At 45.0% G+C, this 26435-nt stretch overlaps 4 protein-coding genes across 10 annotated transcripts; 1 reads left to right on the top strand and 3 right to left on the bottom strand.

The window, feature by feature from the left end:
• The first annotated feature begins 2964 nt into the window (after window positions 1–2964).
• LOC4347775 (probable flavin-containing monooxygenase 1) lies at window positions 2965–5577 on the top strand. The gene is made up of 5 exons (XM_015756799.3): window positions 2965–3546; window positions 3782–4013; window positions 4098–4273; window positions 4388–4746; window positions 5089–5577. Exons 1-5 carry the CDS (start codon window positions 3100–3102, stop codon window positions 5432–5434), a joined length of 1560 nt encoding a protein of 519 aa, XP_015612285.1. The 5' UTR covers window positions 2965–3099; the 3' UTR covers window positions 5435–5577.
• LOC4347774 (protein DETOXIFICATION 45, chloroplastic) lies at window positions 4296–10541 on the bottom strand. Of its 5 annotated transcripts, none has more exons than XM_066304287.1 (15): window positions 10059–10541; window positions 9810–9937; window positions 9552–9695; window positions 9319–9467; window positions 9044–9179; window positions 8726–8822; window positions 8249–8349; window positions 7888–8051; window positions 7469–7540; window positions 7244–7360; window positions 7061–7156; window positions 6821–6942; window positions 6381–6437; window positions 5756–5828; window positions 4296–4738 (listed from the first exon to the last, which is right to left on the bottom strand). In XM_066304287.1, the coding sequence occupies exons 1-14, from the start codon at window positions 10385–10387 to the stop codon at window positions 5807–5809; spliced, it is 1734 nt and encodes a 577-aa protein (XP_066160384.1). In that variant the 5' UTR covers window positions 10388–10541; the 3' UTR covers window positions 4296–4738; window positions 5756–5806. The 5 variants fall into 5 exon arrangements, with proteins under 5 accessions (XP_066160384.1, XP_015612282.1, XP_015612284.1 ...); XM_015756796.3 differs by having other exon boundaries at window positions 4296–4597; XM_015756798.3 differs by having other exon boundaries at window positions 4296–4597; window positions 9319–9464.
• Window positions 10542–11538: 997 nt separating this feature from the next.
• On the bottom strand, window positions 11539–14318 carry LOC4347773 (chitin elicitor-binding protein-like). Its single transcript, XM_015755430.3, has 4 exons — window positions 13599–14318; window positions 12304–12421; window positions 11998–12191; window positions 11539–11898 (listed from the first exon to the last, which is right to left on the bottom strand). Exons 1-4 carry the CDS (start codon window positions 14269–14271, stop codon window positions 11762–11764), a joined length of 1122 nt encoding a protein of 373 aa, XP_015610916.1. The 5' UTR covers window positions 14272–14318; the 3' UTR covers window positions 11539–11761.
• A 3242-nt stretch (window positions 14319–17560) lies between these two features.
• Window positions 17561–25090, bottom strand: LOC9269322 (O-fucosyltransferase 6). 3 transcript variants are annotated; one of them, XM_066304386.1, is made up of 13 exons: window positions 24304–25090; window positions 22826–22953; window positions 22534–22689; window positions 22208–22398; window positions 20971–21013; window positions 20778–20868; window positions 20470–20546; window positions 20039–20127; window positions 19748–19931; window positions 19267–19448; window positions 18838–18940; window positions 18428–18759; window positions 17561–18345 (listed from the first exon to the last, which is right to left on the bottom strand). In XM_066304386.1, the coding sequence occupies exons 1-13, from the start codon at window positions 25088–25090 to the stop codon at window positions 17901–17903; spliced, it is 2808 nt and encodes a 935-aa protein (XP_066160483.1). In that variant the 3' UTR covers window positions 17561–17900. The 3 variants fall into 3 exon arrangements, with proteins under 3 accessions (XP_066160483.1, XP_025876303.1, XP_015651396.1); XM_026020518.2 differs by lacking the exons at window positions 20971–21013; window positions 22208–22398; window positions 22534–22689; window positions 22826–22953; window positions 24304–25090 and adding exons at window positions 21220–21292; window positions 21416–21742 and having other exon boundaries at window positions 20778–20858; XM_015795910.3 differs by lacking the exons at window positions 20971–21013; window positions 22208–22398; window positions 22534–22689; window positions 22826–22953; window positions 24304–25090 and adding an exon at window positions 21416–21742.
• Window positions 25091–26435: the final 1345 nt, after the last annotated feature.

Here is a 26435-nt window from a genome sequence, read left to right as displayed (position 1 = left end):
CGCTGTCACGGACGCGTATCCCACGCACCGTGACCGAGACTACTTCGTGGCGGTACATCCAATTTGTATTACTTCTTACAATTATTTCATTTATCTTGCATAATATAGGACAACTACTGAATTTGTTATTTCCATCTTGCATAGGCTGATGCCGCACGGGATATCAGTGCCGATATCACCGCAGTCCAAGTGAGGTTGAACAGAGGTTTGCACTTGACTGACGTTGAGCAGAGGGTGACCTTCGACCGGATGCAGGAGAAGATGCGTGCGGTCATGCGCGTCTTCTCCTGTCGCAGCGCCGTGGACGTCGTACCTCCAGCTGGTCCGGTACAACCACGGCCTCGCGCGCCTACCGTCGGAGCAGGACCTCGACCTACGGCACCTATTTCACACGGTACTGCTCAGCCCAGAGGTTTCTTAAGTTTTGTTTCTGTTTTTGTACGAAAACATCACCCCGTCGTAACTTGATGATCCATCCTCGCAGGACCTCGTTTGCCTTCGAGCGCCCCTAGCTTCGGATCAGTGCGACCTACAGCACCGGTTTCGCACGGTACAGTTCAGCCCAGATATTAGTTCATTTTTGTTTCAGCTTTTGCACGATTATGTCACCATGTTTTAACTGCACGTTTCCTCATCGCAGGACCTCGTCTGCCTTCGAGCGCGTTCGCAGGCACGACCGGCGCTTCCACGAGCTCCGCAGGGGTGTTCGCCACCTCTTCGGGCGCGTTCGCCAGCTCTTCCTCTCACGGAGCGTCGATCCCTCGCCCACACGGTACTTTACTTTTTATTAATACTGTTAAATACCTGTACGAAACTGATGGTCCTTGTCCAGCAGGATTTGCAGCCGGGATCTTCGGTACTGGGGCCTCTTCGTCTCACGCCGGTAGGACTGGTCCTACTAGCCAGTTCTACGACGACGACTTGCACGGTGCAGACCACCACGACGTACTAGGCTCCTCTCAGCTTGGAGGAGCTCCAGAGGCGCACACTCAGGAGCAGCCAGAGGTCACACCTGTACAGGCAGGACGGGTTGGCCGTGCCGTACCCCCGGACCGACTCACGTACTCCCACGGGCACATTAGGGCGCAGGGTAGGAGGGACAGGGGTAAGAGGCCTCGTCAGTAGTGTTCTACCTCTTCAGTCCTTATGTGACCGTTTCTTTTGACTTACAAACTTGTAAAGCAGTACTACTTTTGCTATTACTACTGCAGTACTACTTGTGTTTGTCTCGTCTACATAGTTCTTTTCATTCATATGGTGCTAGAACAACTTATGCTCACGACAACACACTTTCGGCGCTGCACGGTAGTGTCAGATCCAGTAGCGCGCACAGTCCACAACAGCACACATGAAAAGCGGCAGCTCGAGTTATCACTATCAACTTTCGGCGCTGCCTGTTTACATAAAGTGAATCACGCCCACGCGTGATCGTCTTGTCACATCTAATGAATAATGTATCTCATTGAGTTCACATATATTGCAGTGAAAACGACGCTATATAATTGACAATCTGAAGGCAACCTCTTCATATCTTCTTTCCCACTAGCACACAACACACGAAAATGGAAGCCTATTCATTGGTAATACGTAATCTAGATTTGAGATTATGTAGAACATTCTTCACTACAATTTTACATTTTGGCAGCAAACCAAATATGATCAAATGCAATTTTACCTTACCAAATATTTGGTCGTGAAGAAAAATTTGGCACTAACAATCCAAATATGCCCTAAAAATTAATAAAATATTTGTACGGTAACAAAATATTTGTACAGTAACAATCCAAATATGCCCTAAAAAATAATAAAATTGTATTTTACCAGTCTTGGAGATTTTAATCTTGTATAGTTTTCAATATAAAAAGATTTGATAACTATTGATATTTATACAAAAATATAGAGCACAGTACAAAATCGCCCTTGCGGAGGGCGGCAAGGGGGCCGCCTGCAAAATTCCATGCCCCCTCGCCGCCCATTTGCAGGCGGCCCCCCGCACAGTACAAAATCGCCCTCGCGGAGGGCGGCAAGGGGGCCGCCTGCAAAATTCCATGCCCCCCCTCGCCGCCCATTTGCAGGCGGCCCCCCGCACAGTACAAAATCGCCCTCGCGGAGGGCGGCAAGGGGGCCGCCTGCAAATTTCGTTGACGGCCGTCGCCCGAGAGCGAACGGTCGTCTGCCACGTCATTTTCGCCGCCCTCTGGGAGGGCGATTTTTAAAAATCGCCTTCCCAGAGGCCGGTAGGCGACTACTTCCGTCAATTTTCAAAATGGAAAATTATTTTTGTAAAACTTTTAATAAAAAAAATTAAAAATAAAAAAAATTCTGCAGATTGACCTATCCTGGGCTTGGATCATATGCGTGCTGGGCGGGGGAAGGCGGCGAATTGAGAGTGGAGAGGGAACAGGCCTAGTCAAGGTTTCTCTTATTATTGGGCCTCCACTAATTATAACGGCCTTCGTTAGTGGGCCTTCCGCTAGAATTGGCTAATTTGGGCACCATATTGGGCCTGATTTTGGTAAACATTTCTTCTCGCTTTAGACCACAAACTTTGATAGGGACCAAATGCGGCTTTACCACCTCCATCATCGGCCGGAAGACGTTCGCTGACGTCGTTGCCAAGCATGTTGGATCGATTCGAGGCCTTGTTGGCCAATCCAGAATCTAGCCCATTGGGATGCCCTCTTGATATATGCGTATAAATTCAGATTTTATCCCATTGAGATGCCATGATATTTGCTCAACTTTGAAAGAGACCTCACCTCACCTCACCTCATTAAGCACTCAAAACACATCCATCATCCATTTATAAAATTACCACTCCCAACCTCCCACTGAACACAAACACACAAAAAGAAAAACTCACAGCGGAAAAAAAGGGACAAACTACCAGAGGCTGACAGGGCTAGAACCAGCAAACAGTGAAGACGCCAAGCAAGCAAGTGGTGGTGGTTTGGCCCCCATCCAATCCCCGGAAAAGATCCACCAACTCCAAAAAAATCTAATTTAACTTATCCAAAGAATCAATCAATCAGCAACATTCTATAACATCTACCCCCATCTTCTTCCTTCCTCCCAAGAACCTGGACGCAGAGCAAGAAAATGGACAGGAAGAGGGTTGGCATCATCGGCGCCGGTGTGAGCGGCCTAGCAGCATGCAAGCACTCACTGGACAAAGGATTCAACCCAATCGTGTTCGAAGCAGACGACACCATCGGTGGCGTCTGGGCACACACCTTGGAGTCAACAAGGCTCCAGGCACCAACCACGGCATTCAGGTTCTCAGACCTGGCATGGCCAGCAACTGTGACAGAGAAGTACCCAAGCCATAGGAAGGTCATGGAGTACCTGAGGTCATATGCCAGCGAGTTTGATCTCCTCAAGTGCATCAGGTTCAATAGCCAGGTGCTTGGAGTTGAATACCTTGGTGCAACCGAGGGAGAGATAATGCAGTGGGAGCACTGGTCTGGCAATGGTGAGGCATTTGGTGCTCAGAAAGATGGGGTGTGGCGCCTCACCGTGAAGGACTTGAAAATTGGTAACATTGAGGTATGTGCATTCACCTTGCATATTTATCAAATTCACACTGGTGCATAGGAATGGAGTAACATGTGAGAAAAGACATTATCTAGCAATGAAAATAGAACAGCATCCTCACCCTGAACAAGAATAATATGAAGTCAGCAAATCTGCTTGAACCAACAATATAATGTATTTCACCTTTTGTGTGAAGAAAATTGTATGCCATACTGCAACTTTGTATGTTGATCTCCTGTTGTCACAGGTTTTTCTAGTGGATTTTCTAATCGTGTGCATTGGAAGGCACAGCGGAAGCCCAAATATCCCAGAATTTCCGGCAAACAGTGGCCTAGAGTTGTTCAAGGGGAAAATCTTGCACTCAATAGATTACTCTTACATGGATAATGCAGCTGAATTTGTCAAAGGGAAGAAGGTGACTATAATAGGCTCTGGAAAATCTGCATTTGACATCGCTGCAGAGGTCGCCAAGGTGAATGGTGCGTCAAACAGAATCAGCTCCTCACTAACTGGCAATAATCAGTCTAAAGAACATATGGCTAACACTTCTGTTCAAAATGTAGGTGAAACCCAGCCATGTACCATGATATATAGAACAAGGCACTGGTTGGTACACAAATCTAGTATTTGCGGAGTTGACCTCAGTTACTTCTATCTTAACCGTATTTCACAGCTACTAGTTCATAAACCCGGTGAAGGATTTCTATATTATGTTTTAGCCACTGCGCTCTCTCCCTTGGTACATTAGCACTTCAATTTAATTGGAGTTTAGAAACCAGTTCAACTTTCATTCAGACTAATAAGCTTGAGAACCCACAAAACTGAAAATATTTCTTTCCATCTGCTTTTTCAGAGATGGGCAATCTCAAAAGTAATTGAAACTTACTTCAAGCAAAGCATTCCTTTACAAAAGCATGGGATGGTTCCTGACTACAGCTTCTCCTTTGCCATGTCGTCTTGCTTGATTGCAATGCTACCAGAGGGGTTTTATGATAAGGTTGATGAAGGCAGCATTATTCTCAAGAAATCCAAGAGGTTCAGCTTCTTTAATGATGGAATCATCCTGGAAGATGGAAATGAACACATAAAGAGTGACATTGTAATTCTAGCAACAGGATTTAGGGGAGATCAGAAACTTAGAGACATCTTCACAGCAAACTGGTGCAAAGAGAAAGTGGCAGGGTCATCAGCTACTGCGGTCCCTCTATACAGGTAGAAGTTCAACATTTCTTTGGTTAGTGTGCATACTTTGAGAACAATACAGTGAATAGACAGGAACAAGGGATAACATTATGTCCGCAAAATTAGTGCACTGCTATTATGCATGAAAATGTCCATCAGCTGTTGAAGCTATTAACCAATTTTTACGCTCCAGAGCAGCTAATAGGTATCATTACGAAATTCCAATGGTTTTGATAACAATAAGCCAGTAGTTAGCATAATTTGGGATGATGAGAATTTAATAAACTTGATACATCATGTTTAAGTTTTAATGTTTACTAGTTAAAGCCTGTACGTTCATTTCCCATTTACCAAAATATTTGAAACTTGCAGAGAATGCATCCATCCTCGGATTCCTCAGTTAGCAATTGTTGGATACTCTGAGAGCCTTACCAACATATATGCCTCAGAAAGGATGGCCAATTGGGTTACGCATTTCCTGGGTGGTCGCTTCAAATTACCAAGCATAAGATGTATGGAAGAGAGTGTAGCAGAGTGGGCTAAATATAAGGATCTTTACAACGGAAAGTACTTTCGCAGGTCCTGTATAAGCACCGTTAACATTTGGTTTAACGATATCTTATGCCAAGACATTGGATGCAACCCTAAAAGGAAGAAAGGAGTACTGGCTGAATGGTTCCAGCCATATGGGCCTGCTGATTATGCGAGTCTTTACTGACGACTACCCTACAAGTATATTCATAGGAAAAGAACACAAGTACTGCCTCCAGGATCCTACTGATTGATTAGAAAGGTTTTATATCTTTCAAGTTTGTTGTTATCATAACAATATAAAATAGAATCTACCATGTTCTTTACACACTTCTACTTTCAGAGAGAGAGAGAGAGAGAGAGAGAGAGTTAGTTCTCAATTTATGTGAATTTATGCTTGTACTTCAGTTAATATCATGTAAATCTACCTAAAGTCCAAAACATTTGCAAAAGTCAACACAATGCTAAGAACAAAATATATTGAACTAGTCTGTTGAGTATAATGCACCTTTGATCACTTCCATTCTCTATCTTCCTATTTATCCCCTGCAGCCCAACATCAACATGTACTTGAGTGTAATCTGCATATAACAATGTATTAGCAAAAATACTACCAGCTATGTGCATACCCTAAAGATGCAATCATCACTATATTTTCTACCAAAAGATAACAACTAGATGCCAAACCAATGTGGTAATGTTACAGCCAAAGAACCTTATTCAGATTAAAGGGTTGTCTTTGTCTCCTAAAATTAAAACTAATTAGTAATCTCTTTGTAAATGTACTTCTGTCATGGTGCACTAGAAAATATGCTAAGCGTAATCCATGATAGGTTGGAAAAGGATATCTTTTTTTTAATTAGATGTACCTTCTTTGTTTTACTAGTGAGAAAGATATATCTTATTGTTTAACAACAGATGATATCACTGTATATGTCAGGTATGGGAAGATGGCACTAGCATGAGACTCAATTTAGACTTAAATTGAGCCATATGTAGATTGGTTCAAAACTTCAAATTAACAGCATCTCACGTCTAGTTCAATTCTTGGTATAGAAGTAGCGGTAATGATTAGTTACTTATTATTAAACGAATCAATAAAACATCACAACCAAGAATACATTTTCACTAACTTGTATGTTGGCTCTTTCTGGTGCAAAAACCACCAAGGACCTGCTCTCGAACCCAATCTGTAAAGTAGATAGGTAAATGTCACAACATGATCAAACAGCCTGGTTATGATCAGCAGGAGCCAAAGTTTGCACCACAACAATGAAAGGTTTGCATCCATTAAATGCTTGCAAGCATATGAACGATTCTGAAGACAATCAACATATGCAAACAATATATTTACAAACCAGCACAGTAATTCTGTATTTGAAATGACTGAAATAGAGCTCAACAAAACCTATATGCAAATGTTGTAACAGCTGCATTTTCAGGGGAAGTTAAACTCTGCTATTTACTCCATCCATTATAGTACAGAAAAGATAACAATACATATCAAAGATAACCTCAAATTGTCTCCTACAGTTCAGCAAATCACGAGAGGAAGTCAGAAAGAAAAACTTGCCTCAAAAATCCTGCAGTCATGCGCAAACCCATGAAAAGAGCCAGCCCAGCCCAAACCCCAGGGAGGCCAAAAACTTTGGGAGCATATAGCAAAAATAAAGAAGATATTGCCCCAACAGTAATCTGTAGACAAAAGACAGTAATTAATCACAGCAGAAAGGAAAGGACACAGTGGCAAACTAAATAGTTGCAGCTAATGCAAGATCAAAATATTACAGATTTATTATGTAAGTGTATATACCATTGAAGAAGCAGAATATGAGAAGTCTGAGACACCGAAGTGAAGTCCATCGAAGATAAAAGCTAGGGCATTAATTGGTTGGCTGGCACTAACAAACTTCAAAAACAAAAACAGAACGGGTAAAGATGACGTTGACAGTGCTGAAGATCTTATTGTAGTATGACAAAAAAAAGGGGCACATACCAGAACACCACTCCCAACAATTTGTAGAACCATAGGATCTTTGGAGAACAGTTCTGCAATTCTACCAAAAGAGGCAAACAGAAGAAGGGCTAAAGCTGCACCAACAAGCAGTCCTATCTGGAAAATAGAGTTCAGTTGTAAGTTGCTTCGATACATGCTCAATGAATAATATCCAACAATAGAAGATAACACCTGCGTAATTTAATAAAGGTTGTTATTTATTACCTTCAAGACATAGTATGTGACCTCCTTGACCTTTTCATAGTCAAGCTTGGCAAAAGAACTTGCAATCAATGCCTGCAATCAAGTAGGTCTAAAATAAATTGAATGCACTAAGGCCCTGTTCAAGAGAAATTGGGATCATGCTTAAATGTCATATACCATGGGATGGTTGAATGATTGAGGAAATTCAACCATCCCAAGCCTCTCACAAAAGGGGAATTCTAGAGAGAGCATGTTTGTTAAGGCTTAATTCTGTACTGACTTAAGTGCACCCCACAGTTTTGCATATTTTAGTTGAAAACTTCAAACCCCATAAGGTCATTGGGCAAGATAAGTCACCGATGTTTGCCAAAAAAAAAAAACATAGTGAATGTAAAGCTTTTCAAAGAAATACAAAATTACATTACAAAAGAGAGTTGCACCTGGGCAGAAACAGCCAATGCATCCGAAAGTAATGATACCGCCAGCCAAACCTGTAGACATATTTGATGAGCAGCCATGGCTATTGTGCCTTGCCTAGCAGCCATTGCAGTTCCAAGGGTCATTGTTATAAGAACTGAAAGAGTTCTCCCTAATAGCATGCCACCTAGAAAGTTTGAAAAGTATTCAGAACTTGTACAAAGGCAAGAGTTATGTCACTAAGGTGTACATAAATATTAGAGTTGCAAAGTAAAAGCTAGCGCAAGTTAGTATTCATAAAATACAACATGTGCATCAAAAGCCTGGAAGCATCAAAAGTTACTTAACAGTAAAATAATAACCACATATGGACATACCACTCACCAGATTTTATGTACCCAACGAAATCAAGGTCTTCAATTTTTGGAGGCAGTAGAACTGCTCTTTTGCTTAAAGACCAAAGGAGCAGAAACATACCAAGATACCTAGACATTTCGATAACAAAAGGCAGCAAACAAATAATACATCAACGATATGTAGGAAAAATTCTAGAAAAAAATAAATAAGATGGAAGGGGTGCACATTTCTTAAGCAAACAAACTAAAACAGGATTAGTTAGCACATTGATGGAAAACTCAAACAGTCTATTCCCTCTTACTTTAAGCGATAAACAATTGGGACCCCAGAAAAGAAAAAACCTATTAGAAACAGTAACAGACATATATTTTAGCTTGTCTCATCTGTTTATTTTAACCAATTTGACAATTGTATCAATTTTAAACTATAAAACAGTTTGTGTGTTCCTGAAATTGTGGCACGTCTGGATGAAATTGTTTGAATATATTTAAATGCAATACATACTGTGAAGCAATAGTTGCGAGAGCTGCTCCATTTAATCCAAGGTTCAGCGAATACACGAGAAAGGGAAGTAGAAGCACAGCTGAGATGTTGCCCAAGCCTGAAGATTCAGCATTGATCCGTAAGTGACTATATATGTTTTGTTCAGTTGTCAGAAGACTCAGAACAAATGTCACTAAGAGAGAAAATTAATGATCATAAACTTTTATGATGTACTGACAATGGGATAATATCTCCATCCAGTATATTTACTTTTGAAATTCTAATCGACAGTCTAGAAGTGATAGGAAATCATTGAATTTAGCAGGTGATAAGTCTTACCACTGTAAAGTAGAGGTGTCTTTGTGTCTTTCAATCCACGAAAGATACCTTGAATAGCCAATGAAACCACTACGGCAGGAGCACCAAGTGCCCTTAAAGAAAGAAACAACTTTGCAGGACTATGCATGGTTGACGCCTGCCGAAGAAATAAATGGAGAGTACTGCATCAAGGGTTTAGTAAAATAGAGTCTCTACCGAAAGTGTGAAGGATATGCTAAAGTTTAGCATCCATATAGGATAGCATCAATGCATTGGTATGAGATTCTTGAACATACATGTGACACACCCATAATGCTGAGGAGTATTTCAGACCCCAGAATCAAAGCTGAGGCCTCAATGACACCAATTGCAGCAGCCAAAAGTATAGCTGAAGAAATGGAGGGGAGTCTCTTCCTTCCTCCACTCTCACTAGACATGTTCCCTTCTGTGCATCATCAGAGAAATTTAGCTCCCAATTCTTAAATCAATGTATTTCTTCAGCAAATAAGAGTAAGTAAGCATCAAGTACCTGAAGTAAACTGATCGGAATCATGTCTTGCAACATCTTCAGCCACAAATGAGGTTGTGATGCTTAAGAGTGGGATGTTAAACAGTTTTGATATAATATTGAAGACTGACACACCCACGGCAGCTGAGGCAAGCTCTACAGGACCTATCAAAGTTTCAGAAAAATAACACCATAACAATTTGTAAGGAATCACAGAACTGAATTCGTTTTCTCAGACACTACACTGCTGTCACTCATATTTAAGATGAGAAAATTTACCTAAACGACCAATATATGCAGTCTCTAACAGCTGCGCCACAGGATCGATTGCTTGTCCAACTATGGCCGGTAAAGCCAGATTCAATAGCTCCTTCTTGATTTCTCCAGGATGATCCCCACCTAAACTGCTGAGAGCGCAACGAACACACTGAACACGCATCACCCCAAACAGTCTCCATAGGCAAAAGTGAAATCATCGAATACTCGAAAAACATTTTTATCACAACAAGCACAGAGTTTACGACTTACCGCACCGCGGTAGAATCGTTCGCGTCATCGGAGGGAGACGCGCGCGCCGGAAACGGCTGGTCGCTGGCGGCATCCTCCTCGCCGTAGAATCCCCCATCGCCGGCGGCGGCCGCCGCGCGAACGGCGCGCCTGGGGAGGAAGTGCCCACCCGCGGCCGAGACCGCCCGTCTCGCGAGGGGAGACAGCGCGAGCCCCCGCAGGGTGGCGCGACGGGCGCAGCCGATCCCTCCTCCCCCCACACTCCGCCCGCCGCCGCGTAGTAGGAGGCCAGCACCCAGCGGCTCGGCGCGCTGCCGCACGACCCCCGTCCCGCCGCCAGCGAGCTCCATAGCCCCCCGCCCCCGCCCAGCGCAAGCGCAGCCGCCGCGCGGAGTCGCGTCGGGTCGGGCACGGCACCGTGGGCGTCTGGGCGATCGAAGAGGGCGGCGCGGTGCACGATGATGGAGGCGCCGAGCACGGGGGGCGGAGGGGAGGAGGAAAAGTGGCGGTTTCGTTGGGGCGCCCGGGGTTTTTTGGTCACGCGCGGCGCGGCGCGGGGCGGCTCAGGTGGCGCGGCGTGGCGTGGCGTGGCGTGGCGTGCGCGCGGCGCGCGCGTTCGCGCACGGCGCGGCCCACGGATGCGTGCAGCGCGTTCCAGGGGAAAAAACCCTTGGGTGGGCATATCCTGCAATTTTTTCTGCATAAAATCGTCCAGGCTTTCCATGATTTGGGCTGCCCAACAGCCTGAAACCCATGTATAGTACAACAATAATCCAACATCCCAAATTCTGCCACTCTGATGGTCTGCTTGATTAGCCACAACCAAAATTAATATTTCGAAACTGAATTGATTTTGGAGATTTTTATTATCATTGAATTTTAAACCGCGAATAGATTTGTTTTACCTATAAATTTGTTTTGGCTACTTTGTTCGTACTTCTAGTACAACTTAACAAGACTCCAAGTGTCAAACTGAACGATGCCCATGAATTCTTCCCAGAAGATTACCAAATACTGTTCATCAACAGACTTACTGCATACGTTCAACAATGGGAGCATGAAACAATCAGCTGTAGTACTCTTGCCTGAGATCTATTATTACTACGGATGTTTGGAGAAACTTAATATTCTGATAATCTATTCATTGGTAGTCAGTTTAATTTAGATTCTATAATTACAAATTATCAAAATCTCGGTGACAATCTAAAGGAAGCTAAAAATTCCGTGGAAAACTACAGCAGCTAGAAACTCTCCAAATAGGTCCCGTGTACCACAGTTCATCCAACATCCCTGATTCCACATGGTAAATCAAACTGAACGGATGCACTTGAGTTCATCGACAGAAGTAGTGACCAAACCACAGCTTGTCTTGTTGCCAAACATCTACTAGCAAGGAACACAAGCTGTAGGAGCTGGTGAAAGGTAATAAATCCATATAGCGAGGCATCTCAGGCAAAGCCAAATTCCGTTCTCTCTATAAACGAACTCAACACAAAAAAGGTTAAAAGCAAAATCATAGAACTACCTTTGCAAGAGTTCGACAGTACAAATGTCTCCTGATCTACATTCTAACACAAAAACATGTGTTCCCCTGGTGTCCATCCACACTTACACGTCCAATCAGCTACTTATTAAGTCCACACTTACACTGCCCAGATTACTCACAACATGAGACCACGAAATCAGTAGTCCAGGCACTGAGAAAACAAGAATGGAAATGCTCCTCAAACATGATTGAGGAAGCTTACACACAAGAAAATGACATGAAGACAAACGATCAGCTCAGTCCATCTCAACCACGTTGATGCCAGCCTGAACGCCGATGAGTGAGCCTGCTGCGCCATTGGAGACATCGCAGCAGCTGCAGGGTACAACCAACAAGGGGTCAATATGTTACTCATTGCAAACAAAAATGGTACTAGTTAGTATTTGTTTTGTGTTATATCTGAGCTGCACTCACCATTGCATGTAGAACTGGTGGTAAGATTGGCAAGGATGGTGAAAGATGTGCTATTGGTGTACCCTGCATACGAGCACGCCGTGCTTTCGCAAGATGATGTCGGCGATGTGGTCGTGTTCCCGAGGAACATATCTCCACATTTTGAAGCTGGGCAGAACGATGAGCTTATTCCTTGTGTTGGTTGACAATCCAGCCTGAATAATTCAGAGATTTGTCGGGAGTTGGGAGTTAGAATCGGGCGACACATACTCATTTGCGGATTTGCCAATAACAGTAAGCATGATCTTTAGTAGAGTGAACACTCACTGCCAAGTGTAGGAGCTGCAGCCACACATGATGCAGTTGTTGGCAGTCAGAATGTAACTTCCATTGGGAACAAGGAGGTTGCGGTCTATAGCTGTACTGCTAATGGCAGAGGAGCAGGCTGCACATATATGTGACCTGTTAGTCCCAAACATTATTAAGAGTGAACGTATGACAATGAGATGAAAAGGGATTATATCTCTGAAATTCTAAGTCTATTAAAATTCCAATTAGAAAGGAAGTACTAGACAGTTGACAGTAGCATCAAAAAAAAATTGGCAGTGGGCATTTTAGCTTGCACAATACTGACATTACCACGATTATGACAACAACAAATTAACTTGGTGACTTACGGGTAAGTTACATATGTCGAATGGGAAATGTTCTAAACTTCAGATCCAATATGCAGCAAGGCATATTCAGAAGACCAGAACTATGACCACTTAACAGTAGTTCAGTGGAGATGTCACTGTGTCGGTACATTGTTTTCTACTATTACTCCTACTAGGATACTACAGGTACATTCAAGTTCCTACAGTACAGGCAAGGACCCAGTCCTTTATAATCGATTAATACAAGCCTAAGGGATGATAAACGCTGCAGCTTGCTACTCCTATAAGCTAGCAAAAGCTGCAACAGGAAACAAGTTGGAGGACTGAAATACTAGTACTCCAGTAACTAGTGTCAAATGTTACTGCATCTTTTTATTATGCCCATCCATAAGCACACCTTTTCAAGGGCTCAAGGCAAATGATGAGAAAAGCATGTTCTGAACATTGGTTGTTGTGGGGTAAGATTAGTACTAGAATGTACAAAGAGGAGCAAAAAGAGATAGAGCTTTGTGTTCAGCCCACAGCTAAGCATTTCTATCTCATCCAGCACAAAGAACCTAGAAATTCAGAAAAAAAAAAACATTGTATAAATGCAGCTTGCACACCAGCTATTGCAACATGTACTTTGTTGGATGCGCCAATAAGAGTTAGTAAAAGACACAATGCAAACAAGTACTACTAGTAACAAAGGAGCACAAAAAGTTCCCAAAGACAAAAGGATGTGCCAAAAAGGTTGTGAGCTTCACTAGATACAGTATCTTGGAGGCAATGGCAGCAAGATACTCAAAAGCATTTCAAATGAAACAACTTTTAGAAGATTTTTTTCTTTTTAAAAAAGTTGTTTTTTTAGAAGACATTTTTAGGTGAAGTACTAGCTCCTTCTACTAGTACAAATCAAAAGGAGATAGAGAAAATAAATAGTAATAAGAGTTGTTTTTTTTTTCATCTCCTTTTGTCCTGGAGTACCTCGGAGCGGCACATCAAGAACCTGGCCGGCGAGAAGGCTCTTGGCGTCGGGCATCCGGTTCAAGGCGAGGACGGTGGCCTCCGTGGTGGCGAAGTCCTGAGCAATGGCGGCCACGGAGGCCCCCGGCGGCACGACGTAGGTGTAGTGGACGACGGGCTGGCCGGCGACGGGGTCGCAGCTGCAGGGCACGGGGATCCAGAGCTCCTGGCCGACGGCGATCTTGTTGGGGTCGGAGACGTTGTTGGCGGCGGCGATGTCCTGGTAGGTGACGAGGCCGGCGAAGACACCCCTGGCGATGGCGTCGAGGGTGTCGCCGGCGCGGATGCGGTAGGTGGGGCGCTGGAAGGTGGCGCCGGCGCCACCGGAGCAGAGGCAGGGGAGGCGGACGCGGAGCGGCGAGGGCGCCGGCGCGGAGGGCGGCGTGGAGAGCGGCAGGCCGTTGGACGCCAGCAGCGCGCGGTGGGAGCGGAGCTGGAAGAGCGCCCGCACCGCGGCGAGCGTGGTGGCGTTGGGCGGCGCGTACGCCACCAGCGCCTGGCACGTGGACGCCCGCGGCGCCGTCGCGTTGCACACGAACCGCGCCGCCCCCACCCCCGCCGGCGACGCCGCCGCCACGCAGAGGAGCGCCACCAGCACGGACACGAGCTGCGGCGGCGCCATTGCTGCTGTCATTAGCTTAGCTTAGAGAGAGTAGAGAGTGTGTGTGTGTGTGTTACAGTGTGGCGTTTGGATTTGGTTTTAGGTTTAAATGAGGGGAGGCGCAATGGCGCGGCGCGGAGGTAGAGGAGAGGTGGGGCAGCGTGCGTGCGTGTTGCGTTGCAGAGAGAGACCAGCAGAGGTGTGGGCGGTGGACGGTGGTGGTGGAGTCCTCTCCTCCATTGCGCGCGGGGCGCGGCGCGGGCAACGAAGGCGGGATCGAGGCCGTCCATTTCCAAATGCGCGGTGTTGATCTCCGCACGGGAGGGGAACAGGAGACGGTGTGGCCGCGGGGACAAGGGACTTGGTGGGGGCGCTGCAGTGCAGCGGCGGCTCCTGCTGCTAGTGCTCGACTGCTGGGTGGGAACCAGGGTCGGTTGACCACTAAATTTCGAGTCTTATCGGTATCATGATTTTTAATAAACTTTGATTAAATTTTAACTAAATCTACTGTTTAAACTTTGAAATTTCAATCGGAACTTAATTCCAAATCGTGTTGAAACGTCGAAATTTCGCGGAATTCTACCGGTTTTCGTTCAAATTATGAACCCTGGTGGGAACCGGAGGGAAGCGGGGGATCTTCTGCGCGAGGTGCTCGTCGTTGACTCGTGTTCTCGGCTTCTCGCGGCGGACGATGCGGCCCTCGGCGGCGACGCGCGCGGCTATTAGCTGGAGGGCGTGGCGTCTACTAGTGGCAGCGCAGCGTGTGATTGTGTGAGAACTTTTTTTTTGGGTTTGGGCGGGGGGCAGGAGGAGCAGGAGTCGTGCCGGGCGCGGTGGTCTGGCATGGCGTCCGATGTTACGGATTACCTGGTCCCTCCCGTACGTGACCGCACATTCGCATCCATCCTACTACTGTGTGCCGTGATGACTGTTAAGCTGTACGGAAACGGGATGCCATGAGAAAGCTGGGAGCGGCATCAGGATTGGGTGCCTTTGCTGGCTAATTACAAGCTCACAACGCCATGTACTACCAAATGATTAAGGGGTGGTTCAAATTGGTTATTTCAAACCATACCACCTTTTAAATAAAGTTGTCAGGAATGTGTATCCATTTAATTTTTTTATCAATCTTTAATAAATACATAAGAAATTCAGTTAAAACTTGACAATATTACTAAATTGCTAAATCCTCGGAGGAAAATTTATTTTGGTTACGATCTGCATAGTTCGTAACTCTCTTTCTTCGTGCATGGCTTCAATGATGAATGGTTTTCACGAGTACTACTACTAGCAGTACTAGCTTTTTATCCCTGTGGCTCACAGTGTGAACCACTAGTTTCAGTAGTTACAGTGTGTGAAGCACTTGTTCCAGCACTAGTTTCCACATGATTCTCAGTTTCCTTGCTCATGCTCTAGGCATGACGCTGGGCGCGTACTGAAGAAAGTGTCGTCAAAAAACAAAGCACGGCAAACTGCACCCTGTCAGCAACTCAGCATTGCAAAGGATCCGAGGCACGCAGATGCGTCGTCAATAGTAAAATTTAACATCACGACCAAACTCCTAGACACACGGTCACAGTCACACACTTGACACGATGAACTAAACACATCCTCCCAGAACAACACACAGGTTATCAACTGGCTGTCGGGTTGAGCCTGAGAGAGTGATGAGAGAGATTCCTGGCCAAATGGGCCGTCCAAATCTCAAGGTGAACAGCATTGCAACGGTAGTATAGGGTGTTTTTAGATCAGGCGTAAAATTTTAACGTGTCACATCGAGTATTATATAAGTTGTCGTATGAGGTATTCGGGCATTAATAAAAAACTAATTACAGAATCCGTCAGTAAACTGTGTGACAAATTTATTAAGTCTAATTAATCCGTTATTAGCAAATATTTATTGTAGCACCACATTGTTAAATTATGAAGCAATTAGGCTTAAAAGATTCATCTCGCAAATTAGTTGCAATATGTATAATTAGTTATTTTTTAGTCTATATTTTATATTTTATATAGATGTTCAAACGTTCGATGTGATAGGGTGAAAAATTTTAGGGTGATATTTAAGTAGTGAGTAAAACTCTCTCTTGGTTTTTCACCCGTCTCTTTTTTTATACTGCTCCTAGGACTAATGGTACACTTATCCAGCTCTCTCACAGATGAGATGAGATGACAGCTCTCGCCGTCGATCGATCACACATACGGAGGGCTGGATATGGACGGCTCCTTGAACGAGCCACTTCGCACGTGACGGATGCCGACGAGGCATCGGGATCTTGTCTTTGGATGAGCCAGCTCCACTGGATTTGGATTCGGCCGACCCGGCAGAGCTAGCTACAGTTCGGACGAACAGATGAACGTTGGTGTTTGTAAAAATCGGTGAATTATATTACTACGAAATGTGAATTAGCCGTTTGAGCTTGATAGCGTCCCTGTTTTCGTCACCGAGCATACCCGTTATGGCCTTCACGGAGCACCAGTTATCAGGACCATACGGTTATTGTCGTTGTCATGAACGATAACCTTCTCAGCTTTTAAAATCACGTACAGTATACTTCGCGGTATCCATCAAATTATAGGGTGGTGATAACCCCATCTCAAATGATGTGATAAACCCTGCTTCGTGCCGTGTCTTTTATGAACACTTTAACAGGTTAAGCACTCAAGAGTGTTCAATTTTTTTTCTCTTTTTTTCTTTTTCATTTTTGGTTTCAGATAAAAAGTTTCTGGCTTCTATGATTGACATTTGAAAACTTGCTAATGCACTGTTGTTGATGCTCCTTTTGATTCTGTAAGAAAAAAAAAGCTGCATTTCCATTTAGCCATTTAGGCGCTTCTGCTTGTTGCCAGAGTTGGGATCCTAAGCTAGTGGCCAAATAGGCGAGAGGTAAATGGAATCCTAGTAGATTGCAGGCAGCCGGCCAAGCATTTGTTCTCCAATTCGTTTTGTTCTCTGCCTGGCCTGACTCAAAGCGCTGAGCCATGTATTCTTGAATTGAATTGTAGAAGTACAACGTACTCTCTCCGTTTCACAATGTAAATCATTCTAGCATTTCCCATATTAATATTGATGTTAATGAATCTAGATAGATATATCTATATATCTATGTATGCATCCATCACTCTCACATTTTTACAGCATTCTCTTGCAGAGTTGAACAAAAAAGTGAAGACTCTTTGACGACAGGATACTGTTGGCTCCTTTCTCTCAATAAATATTACAAAATGTTAGTGTCACGAGCCCAAGACAAGTTTACACTTTACAGTAGTTCGTCATAACAAAGAAAATGATTCAAGATGGGAGAAAGAAAACTTGGCCCAATGAAACTAAAAAAAAATGAATTAAGCTGCTGCACAAACAAGTTTCCATGATATACAAGCATGCTGCTACAAAGTGTGAGAAAATTACTAGCCGACGACGCTGGAGAGTGGAGACGCCAAAAATAAAAAGAGGCCAGCCTTATTGAGCTAGAGGCACTGCGGCAAGAGGTGTTGATGTACAGGTCCACCTCAAAAATCTATGTACACCAGCAACTGCAGGTCTAGCTACTTTCAGGCGTGAAATCCATCAATTGCTAGTTTGCTACCACACACAACAAGCGTCCGAGAAGTTAAATCTACATAACTTAGCTAAATGTCTCCTAGCTAGATGCATAACTGAATTAATCCGAAAGGATTTCCTCCAGCACAGAATCTACTCTGCTGGCCAATGAATCATCTTCAGCTTCCATGTCAATCATTTCTCCTATCCCTGAAGGATCATCTTCAGTATCAGGTCGATCCGCCTCTTCATCGGTATAGATAGGATATGTTGGCCCACCAATAGGTTTGTTACTTATTTCAGTGCTGTTAACAGTTTCTCGGTTACTTCTGGAATCCGATCCGACTACAGACTTTATGCCGGTCTTTTCGCATATACAGGCAGCAGGGTTGGCATGGAATTCACCTCTTCCAGGCGTAATTTCCATGGGCTCTCCAATGAATCCTTTCTGTATTGTTTGTACCTGTGAGGAGAATGCATCCCATGAAATATTTGACCTATTCATAAATAAGGGATAGAGCTGTTTAGCACTTGGCCTGATTGTTCTCTTGTGGCCAAAATATCTCCTGCAGAGAGCACCAGTAGATAGTTAGAGCTCGATGAACTAAAATAAATAAAATATCCAAATGGAAAGAACTGATGCATCACCTTCGCCCAACAAGAATTTTGGCCATGTTACCGTTGTTGTTAGTTACAAAAGCATCACTTCCATCACAAACAATAAAATCAATTGCCGCCATGCGAGATGAGTGTGCCAAGAATGGAGTCAATTCCTCTTCTGTGGATAATGTTTCTTTGGTATGGTAATTGGGGAAGAGCAATTTGAGGGGTGCTAAAGTGTCTTCCCCTCCATATATCTCACCGGAAGCAACATAGATATGGACATCACTTTTGTAGCCTAATGCCCTCAACATTAGCCCTACCTCCTCAGGGGTTAGTGGGCATCGACCTTGCCTCCTTCCTTTCTCTGGGTCGCCTATCTGAAATGTAGAACACAAGTTGGTAACAGGAAACTTTAGCTCACTTCGAAAGTATCTGCTGCATGATATTGTTCATACATGCAAAGTTTTCCATCGCTTGCGAATGGAGCCTAGTTCTCTTTTCTCCTTTTCTCCACCACCATAATAACACCCAGAAAAGGCAAGCATGTCAGGTTCAAACCTGCCATCAGGATAGACGGTGCATGCTGAAAAAAAGAGCAAAATGATGCATAGTGCAAGAGGAAGAGTGTACATATGAAATGTTATTTTAGTCTCTACTTTCTCTTCAATTAATCAACCTCTATAATTTTGCTGTTCCATACTAATTCTAACAAAGTTAAGCGAACAGGTCGGAGCTGAAAACCACCTTATAATTTTAGCAACAATAGCAGTATTTTGGTCATTAGAAGTTGACACTTCATTGTGCAGCAAAAAGAATGGATCAAACAGGTTAATTTTGAACGATAAGGAAACCTGCAGATTGAGGACAGCTTTATCTAAGCATACCTCAGGTGCAGAGCAATAAAATGTCTGCTCTTCTCTCGCATTCGTTTTATTAACTTTTCACCCAATTCTTGTATTGGGTCAGTAAATCTCAAAGCATGATAGTTGACTCGGCAACGCAGTTTTTGCAGGTCCTTGTCCAGCTTATTTGAGAGCCTGTAATCATATTTAGTCAGGCGAATGACCTGAATAACCAGCGAGAAAGTGGTATGAGCTATATGGCTGAGGATTTTTCTGAACTTCAACCACAAAAAGAGCTAAAATACACAGAGAAGCATGAAGAACAAAATGCATGTATAAGCTATAAACACGGAATGAAAGCACTCTCAACTTCCAACATAGACATTCAGTAAACGTTATCAAGGTTCGAATAGTATCCAAGTATCTGATCTAGAATGTGGAAAGGAACAAACGATAATTTCACATAAAATTAATATAGCCTAGTAACAAAGACTACTACAGAGTCACAGGGTCCACGACTTACATGTTTCTTCAGGAGTGCAGGTAATACACGGTTTAAGTAACATTTTGGAGTGCATTTTCGAGGGACGCGCATTTTATAAGGTTTCACAGCTTTACCCCCTTTTTCTGGAGGTTCTTTGATAATATTGACATCCTTTGCAAGAAATGAGATGAACCAGTTGATATCAAATATTTCAGAAAAGTTGCTGCAGCAGAGAGCATTCAGAAAAGAAGTTAATCAGTTCAACTAAAATATGCAATCACACATAGAGGATCATGAATTAAAATTTGGAGGTGCTCTATGCTTTTATACCTTGAATCTTTCCAGAAAGATCTTTGATCCAATTCGGGAACAACAAGCGTTGCATTTAAAATGCGTGCAGCGACAACAGCATCAACTATCTAGAAATAAGCAGATGTCATGATATATCTAATATGGAAAAAAAACATAACTACTTAAGAGTTCCAAATAAATGTAGAACCATGGCATTACTGCAATGCTGTTCAGTTTCATCCATAAATGGAGTGCAAACTACCAACTCCAAAGTTAGTAGCTTCAGAAACAAAGAGATTTGGTGTGGCTCAGCGTAATAGCTACTAAATTTCATGAACTTCACCACTTCTAGTTTATAATTCTAATTCATTTTCAGAACCTTGCCTAGTGTATACTGCATTTTATCAAAATAGAGAAGCTTCCCCAGTGCATGATAGTATACTTATACAAAAGAGAGAGATGCATCTCACCCCTGTTCTCTGCTGATTGAGACCTCCACTTGTAACAATAATCAAATATCGATCCGGCTGTGTGGTAACACTGGAATCTAGAAGACATTAGAAAGGCAATACCTTTAGGCAGAGGATAGAATCAACTCATTCCAATAAAAAGACGTTTCGACTATTTCCAAAGAGTAGCATGAATTAAGCACCGATACAAATAAAGTTTTACTTATCATTCACATATAATAAACGATTACACAAAGTACACAACATGTTTGATGTGCTATACAAAGTTTAGCAGTAAATTAGAGGCTTAGTGCAGAGAAATGGCTCACCAAGGAATTTTCCGCTAGAGTTACTGCAGCCAAAGAAGTTGCTAGCGAGCTTTGAACCCCATAGGTCAATTGGTGCAACCCTTTCATTCCTCTACATTTTGAGAAAAAATAATTAATTGATCAGTCATCTGTTATAAAAAATCAAAGCTAACATTCCCTACGCAGACATTTCAAGGCTTGAAGCCCATCCTACCTCTTCACTACTGCTACTTGACACAGTGACAAATGCTATAAACCTGTATGATCCAATTTACTAGGACATTTTTGTATTGAACCAATCAATATCCGAACTTATATTCTCCACAGATCAAATAAACACAAGTCTAAACAGCTCTCAGCTCTGGTATTGAATATACCGGGTTATAGAACAAGCACATGATTAAAATTAAACTCATTCATTAACAATCCATAACACACACACACACACACACACACACACAAAAAGCAATTCTAGCCGGAATGCCGGAGGAGCCGCCGCTCGTGAGGCCGTCCATTTCGCCGCCAGAGGTGTTCGGCTGTGGACTCGCGGATACAGAGCGAGAGAAAACATCATACCAAGGCACCAGGCTGCTTGGATGGAATGAGGGGCAGGGAGGGGGGGGGGGGGGGGGGGTGGGCGCCAGAGTTTCCGTTCATACCGGGCGGCGACGGGAGCTGCTGCTCCCGAGGGATCGTCGGGAGGAGGAGGCGAGGCCGAGGTGGTCGGTGAGCGGTGGCACGGAGAGGGAGAAGGAGACGAGCGAGACGGCGAGGAAAAGCAGGAGGAGGGCCGCGCCAGGCAGCGCAATGCGGCGCGGGAACTGGTGCTGGGCGTGGTGCTGGCCGCGCCGCCGCCACTGGCCCATATCCGGCGGCCGGAGAGCTCAGGGGAGGAGCGGGGCGACGGCGACGGCGACGAGAGGGTCGCGGGCGGCCGCGGTGGCGCCGGCGACATAGATCAGAGGCGGTGAGCGTCTGTCGGGAACGGGCAAATTCTTATATGGGCCCAACTTATTTGGGCCGGAGAAGGTGGCTTCGTCAGCGTTGCCCCAGTGAATGGTGATGACACAATTGCCAGATTTTCAAACTTTAACCCGTAAATCCATTACTGGACTTGAGAAATTACTACTAGCATTTTTTTTTTGAGAAATTACCCCTATGAAGGCACACATGGCGTCACCTACCACTGAAAGAATAATTAGCCGTAAATGCGAGCACCCGTGTCAAATCTAGGATTTGAACCCGGGTAGGCTGGTTCCACCACAAGGAACCTAACCCGTTGAGCTGTGCTCACTTCGCTACTACTAGCATTTTGACAGCGATTAATATAGAATAAAACAAAGTATGGAGTAGCAGATAAAAAGGATTTAAATCATGAGACATATATATATTTCTTAATGTTTCTACGGCCTTCACAGACTAGGAAGGCACAGGCTTGTACCCGAACTCACCACCTATCTAAGTCAAATTTCTCAATACAGACTGAGATCTTGAAAAACAGTTTCACCAAAGCGATAAATCTTTCATCACGTTCTCCACATTTGATTTTGACAGTCTTAAGGCGATGACACTTAAATGGCAATATTTCCCCATACGAGTACGAGAAAGGTGGTGCTTTTTCCTTGCAATACTCGCACTCTTTCTGCAATATAACAAAACCAAATGTTTCATTTAGTACTAAACAACAGTTGTAAGCTCATCAATAACACAACCATCACAAAACACACATTGCTTAGTTGCCCTTGCACGGTTATAAGACGCAGAACAATTTACGTACCTCACGAAGTTCCACACAGAGCTCCTCTAATATTGGTGATTGCTTAAGAACACAGCGTAGTGGATAAAGGTCAAAATCCATGCACCAGTCACCAAATACCAAACATTTCAAGTTGTTGAAGACCGGGCATGTCAATAAGCACCCCTCGAACAAAGCCTATACACCCAAAAAGTAGAATCAAAACTTAATTTTAGGTTACCTATTGTATCAACGATGATAAAACTAACCATAGTAGTCAAGACATAAATGAAAACCAACTTAAGATGAAATAGTCAGAGTAGTTTGTGCAAACCTCTCGTAGCGGAGCTACCAATTTTAGGCTTCTAGCATGTGAAAGGACACCAAGGATATTATACTCAATATGATGCCCATCGCTTAAGTCCTCATCTTCATCTTCGCTTAAGTCCTCATCTTCATAATCTTCAAGGGAAGAACCATACACACTGACAGAAGCTGTTGTTACTCTGTTAGAGGATTTTTACCATCCTTTAGGAGGTACCACGAGGTACAGGTATCAAGAGGTACCATTCAAATCTAACCGTCCATTTAAAAAGGGTAGGATTGGGATGGGTAATTACCGGTCCTACATGCAACTCCATCGTCTTAATCGTTCTCTCCACGCTGCCGCCGCACGCCCATTCTCCGGCGCCGCGCCGCGCTGCATGCCCCGGTAGGCTGTGATCCTGTGCCGCCATGCCACAAGATCCTGGGCCGACCGCCAATGGAGCTGCCTGGTATATTTTCTTTGACGTTTGGTGCTGTGCAGACCAACCATGATGGATGTGAGATAGGGCACAAGCTATGGAAGCTGAGACTCAGTCGTTGCTGCCAACAGCTACAGGATGAGAATCAAGGATGAGATTGTGGCTTGCCACTAGCCAGAGGTTGAAGAGATTTATATAACAGGAAAATTCACCAACACAGAAATTTGCCACCGATTTTAAAGTACAGAACTTCCCTGTTCTGTAAATCACCAAACAGAACGTACGAAATCCACATAGGACAGACAACATTTATATCAACTGAAATTCAAAGCAAAACCAGCATCCACATGCGTCAGAAATGTTCAGCCAATTCCAGTTCATTGCAGAAACAAATGCACGGATTCTCCATTGCTACAAGTTCTGATATGTTCCGAGTGAAAAAAAACACAAATTGCCACACATCCCAGATCTACAAATTTTACAGAGAAAGAACAAAGGGTATTAGAGCAGCTTGAGTGGCAGAAATCAAGTAGATGGAACAATTAGCCTGGAGGGCGATGATAACTGGCGTCATAGTCCTCCTGATGAGGCAGGCGGCCACGGTAGGCAGAGGGGAGAAGGGGGGAAGAGAATAGGTGCTGGGGATGAGAGTGCTGGAGGCGGGGGACGAGCACCAGTAGCAGCAGCATGGGACTATCAACGGGAAGGAGGGCTCCTAGCAGTCGTCGCGAGTGGAGCAGTGAGGAGGGAGAGGAAGTGGCGGAGCTGTCGAGAGGAGACCAGAGTGGGTCAGGAGGTTCCCCCGAAGTCGGCACCTTCGCCACCCGATAGGTCTCCGTCCGTCCGTCGTCGCTCGCTCCCATGGGCATCCGTTGTGCTAGCGTCGGGGAGGAGGAGATCAGGAAGTAATCAAGCCGGAGTCCCTGCATCCGCCGCCGCCCGAAGGTCTCGAGGTCGCAGCCGTCCGAGAGGCCGCCACATCCATCGCACTCTATGCATGCGAAGTTACAATTCTACCCTTCCACCGCTAGAAATCATCTAGTACCGGCTCAAGGAGAAGCAGTACCGCGCGGTACCGAGGCATCCTGGCCGTTAGATCTCCCGGAATGGACGGCTGGGATTTGGTACCGCCAGTCCTCAAGGACGGTAAAAAGACTCCTGTTGTTAAGTACGGTCCAGTATAGTGAGCTCTTGCATTCTACGCCATCAAGGCACATTGTCAGAAGATTTGGAGTACGGATCCAAAATTTACAGTCCATCATACAGTTGACGATCCGCAGATGCTTGAGTGAAGTTGACGAGATCTCTGTGAACTGGATATTAACTTCCAAAAGCTCCAGGTTTTCCAGGGCGGGGCACCCGTTGTTTAATGGCCCAAAGTGACAATCATGTAACACAACATGTTCGAGCACCACCTTAGTCAGATACGAAGAAGCCGAGATGAGATCATGGCAACCATGGATGAAATATCCCTGACGCTCAGCGTATTCAAGAACAGGGACCTTGCGTTTGACAGCATATCTGAGCCACGAGACTGCAGAATCGTCAATCCAGCAAGAACGAAGGCGAAAAGAGCGCAGGGGCACGCTGTCGTCCAAGAGATGCAACACGTGGTCCATGAACCTGTCGAACTGGGAGGCGTCGTGGAAGTCACTTACGTCGATGTCAAGGCAGGGCATGGAGACCCAGAGGTTGCGCCACCGCCGCGACAGAAGGCTGGTGCAGGCGGCGTCTGGCGCGGGCAAGAACGAGAGGACATGGTGTACGAGATCATCGGGGAGGCAGTCGAACCCGCTGGCGCTGGCGCTGCCGGCCGACGTGATCGCGGACTCGCTGGTAGGCGGAGACGCCATGTTTGCTCGTGGGCGGCATTACGTCGAGCACGTCGCCTGCATCTGTAGATGGGAAATTAGCAGGAGAGAAAGGAATGGAAATTTTGTTAGAGTGGGGAGGAGAGTAGGAGACGGATCCAATCAATCGAGAAAACAGATAGGCTTTCCGTGTACGTAGGGCAGTACTGTGGGCTTTCCTTTCTGGCCCAACATATTGGTTTATTTTACTATGTCTTCGTCCCATGTGGTAATGATGTGGTGCTTACGTGTCATTTTGATTCGGAAAAAAAAACTATAGGGCCCATGTGTCAACCAGCCGAGTCAGCATGGGACCCATATGGACCCCCACATGTTAACAACAAACCCTTATTTACTCCCATCTATCTACCGGCCGAGCCCGGACATGGGCGGCGCAGAGAAGGGCAACAACAGGTGGCGTCCGATAGGAAGAGAGATGAGCTAGCGCCTGGTGGTCTCCTTCCTAGATGCGGCCAATGGCCTCCTTCCCCTTCTTCCCTCTCCTTCCCCAAATATGGTGGGTGGCAATCGTTGTCATCGATCTTGCCGACATGGCGCCCGACGGAGTGGGCGGCGAGATGACATCGACGGCACTGGACCACGCCACCTCTCCACTGCCGCACAGCCTCCCGAGCTCAACGAGGCCATGGTCGATTCTGGAGCGAGCAACGAGACTGCTTCGTGGTTGCCCTTGACCTAAGAGCCGCCGTCTTGCTCCTCTCCCACGCTTGGAGGTGGCGATGAGCATGTTAGAGGTGGTGTCAATGACGACGGATTTGGACTTGGAGGAGCTGTCGACCTTCCAGAACCCCTCACTGGTCTCCCCGCCTCCCCCCTCTCCGCACGGTGAAGGTGGTGTCAGCGACAGCGAATTTGGACTTGGAGGAGCTCGCTAGCTTCCCCGCCTTCTCCCTCTTTGCGTGGTGTAGGTGGTGTCGGCGACGGTGGATTTAGACTTGGGAGGAGATCGCCGGGCTCCCCGCCTTGTCCCTCCCCACCCCCTAGCGGGGCGACCCTATTGACTTCGGCTCACCGGCAGAAAGAGGAGATAGAGGTAGAGAGGGTGAGGTGGAGGAAGTGGGACCCACTTTCCTATGGGTCCCACTATTTTTATCTTTTTGTTTGATTGACATATGGGTCCCGCATGTTTTGTTTTATTTTTTATTTTCAATTTTTCTCCTAGTGCCACCGCCATGTAGGCAGCATGTTAGTCAAATCGGGGGCAATGCTATCGAGGGATCTCGTTCGCACTAGTTTTGTAAGTTGAGGGATCCGTTTTATTTGGTATTTGGGTTGAAGAACAAAAATCGAACTCGCGGACCTAAAATGAACTTATTCCTACTGTAAA

This window comes from Oryza sativa, chromosome 9 (assembly GCF_034140825.1).
Source record: "Oryza sativa Japonica Group chromosome 9, ASM3414082v1".
Taxonomy (NCBI): Eukaryota; Viridiplantae; Streptophyta; class Magnoliopsida; order Poales; family Poaceae; genus Oryza; species Oryza sativa.
Note: the sequence above shows the minus strand (reverse complement) of the source record. Positions and strands in the feature narration are given on the sequence as shown.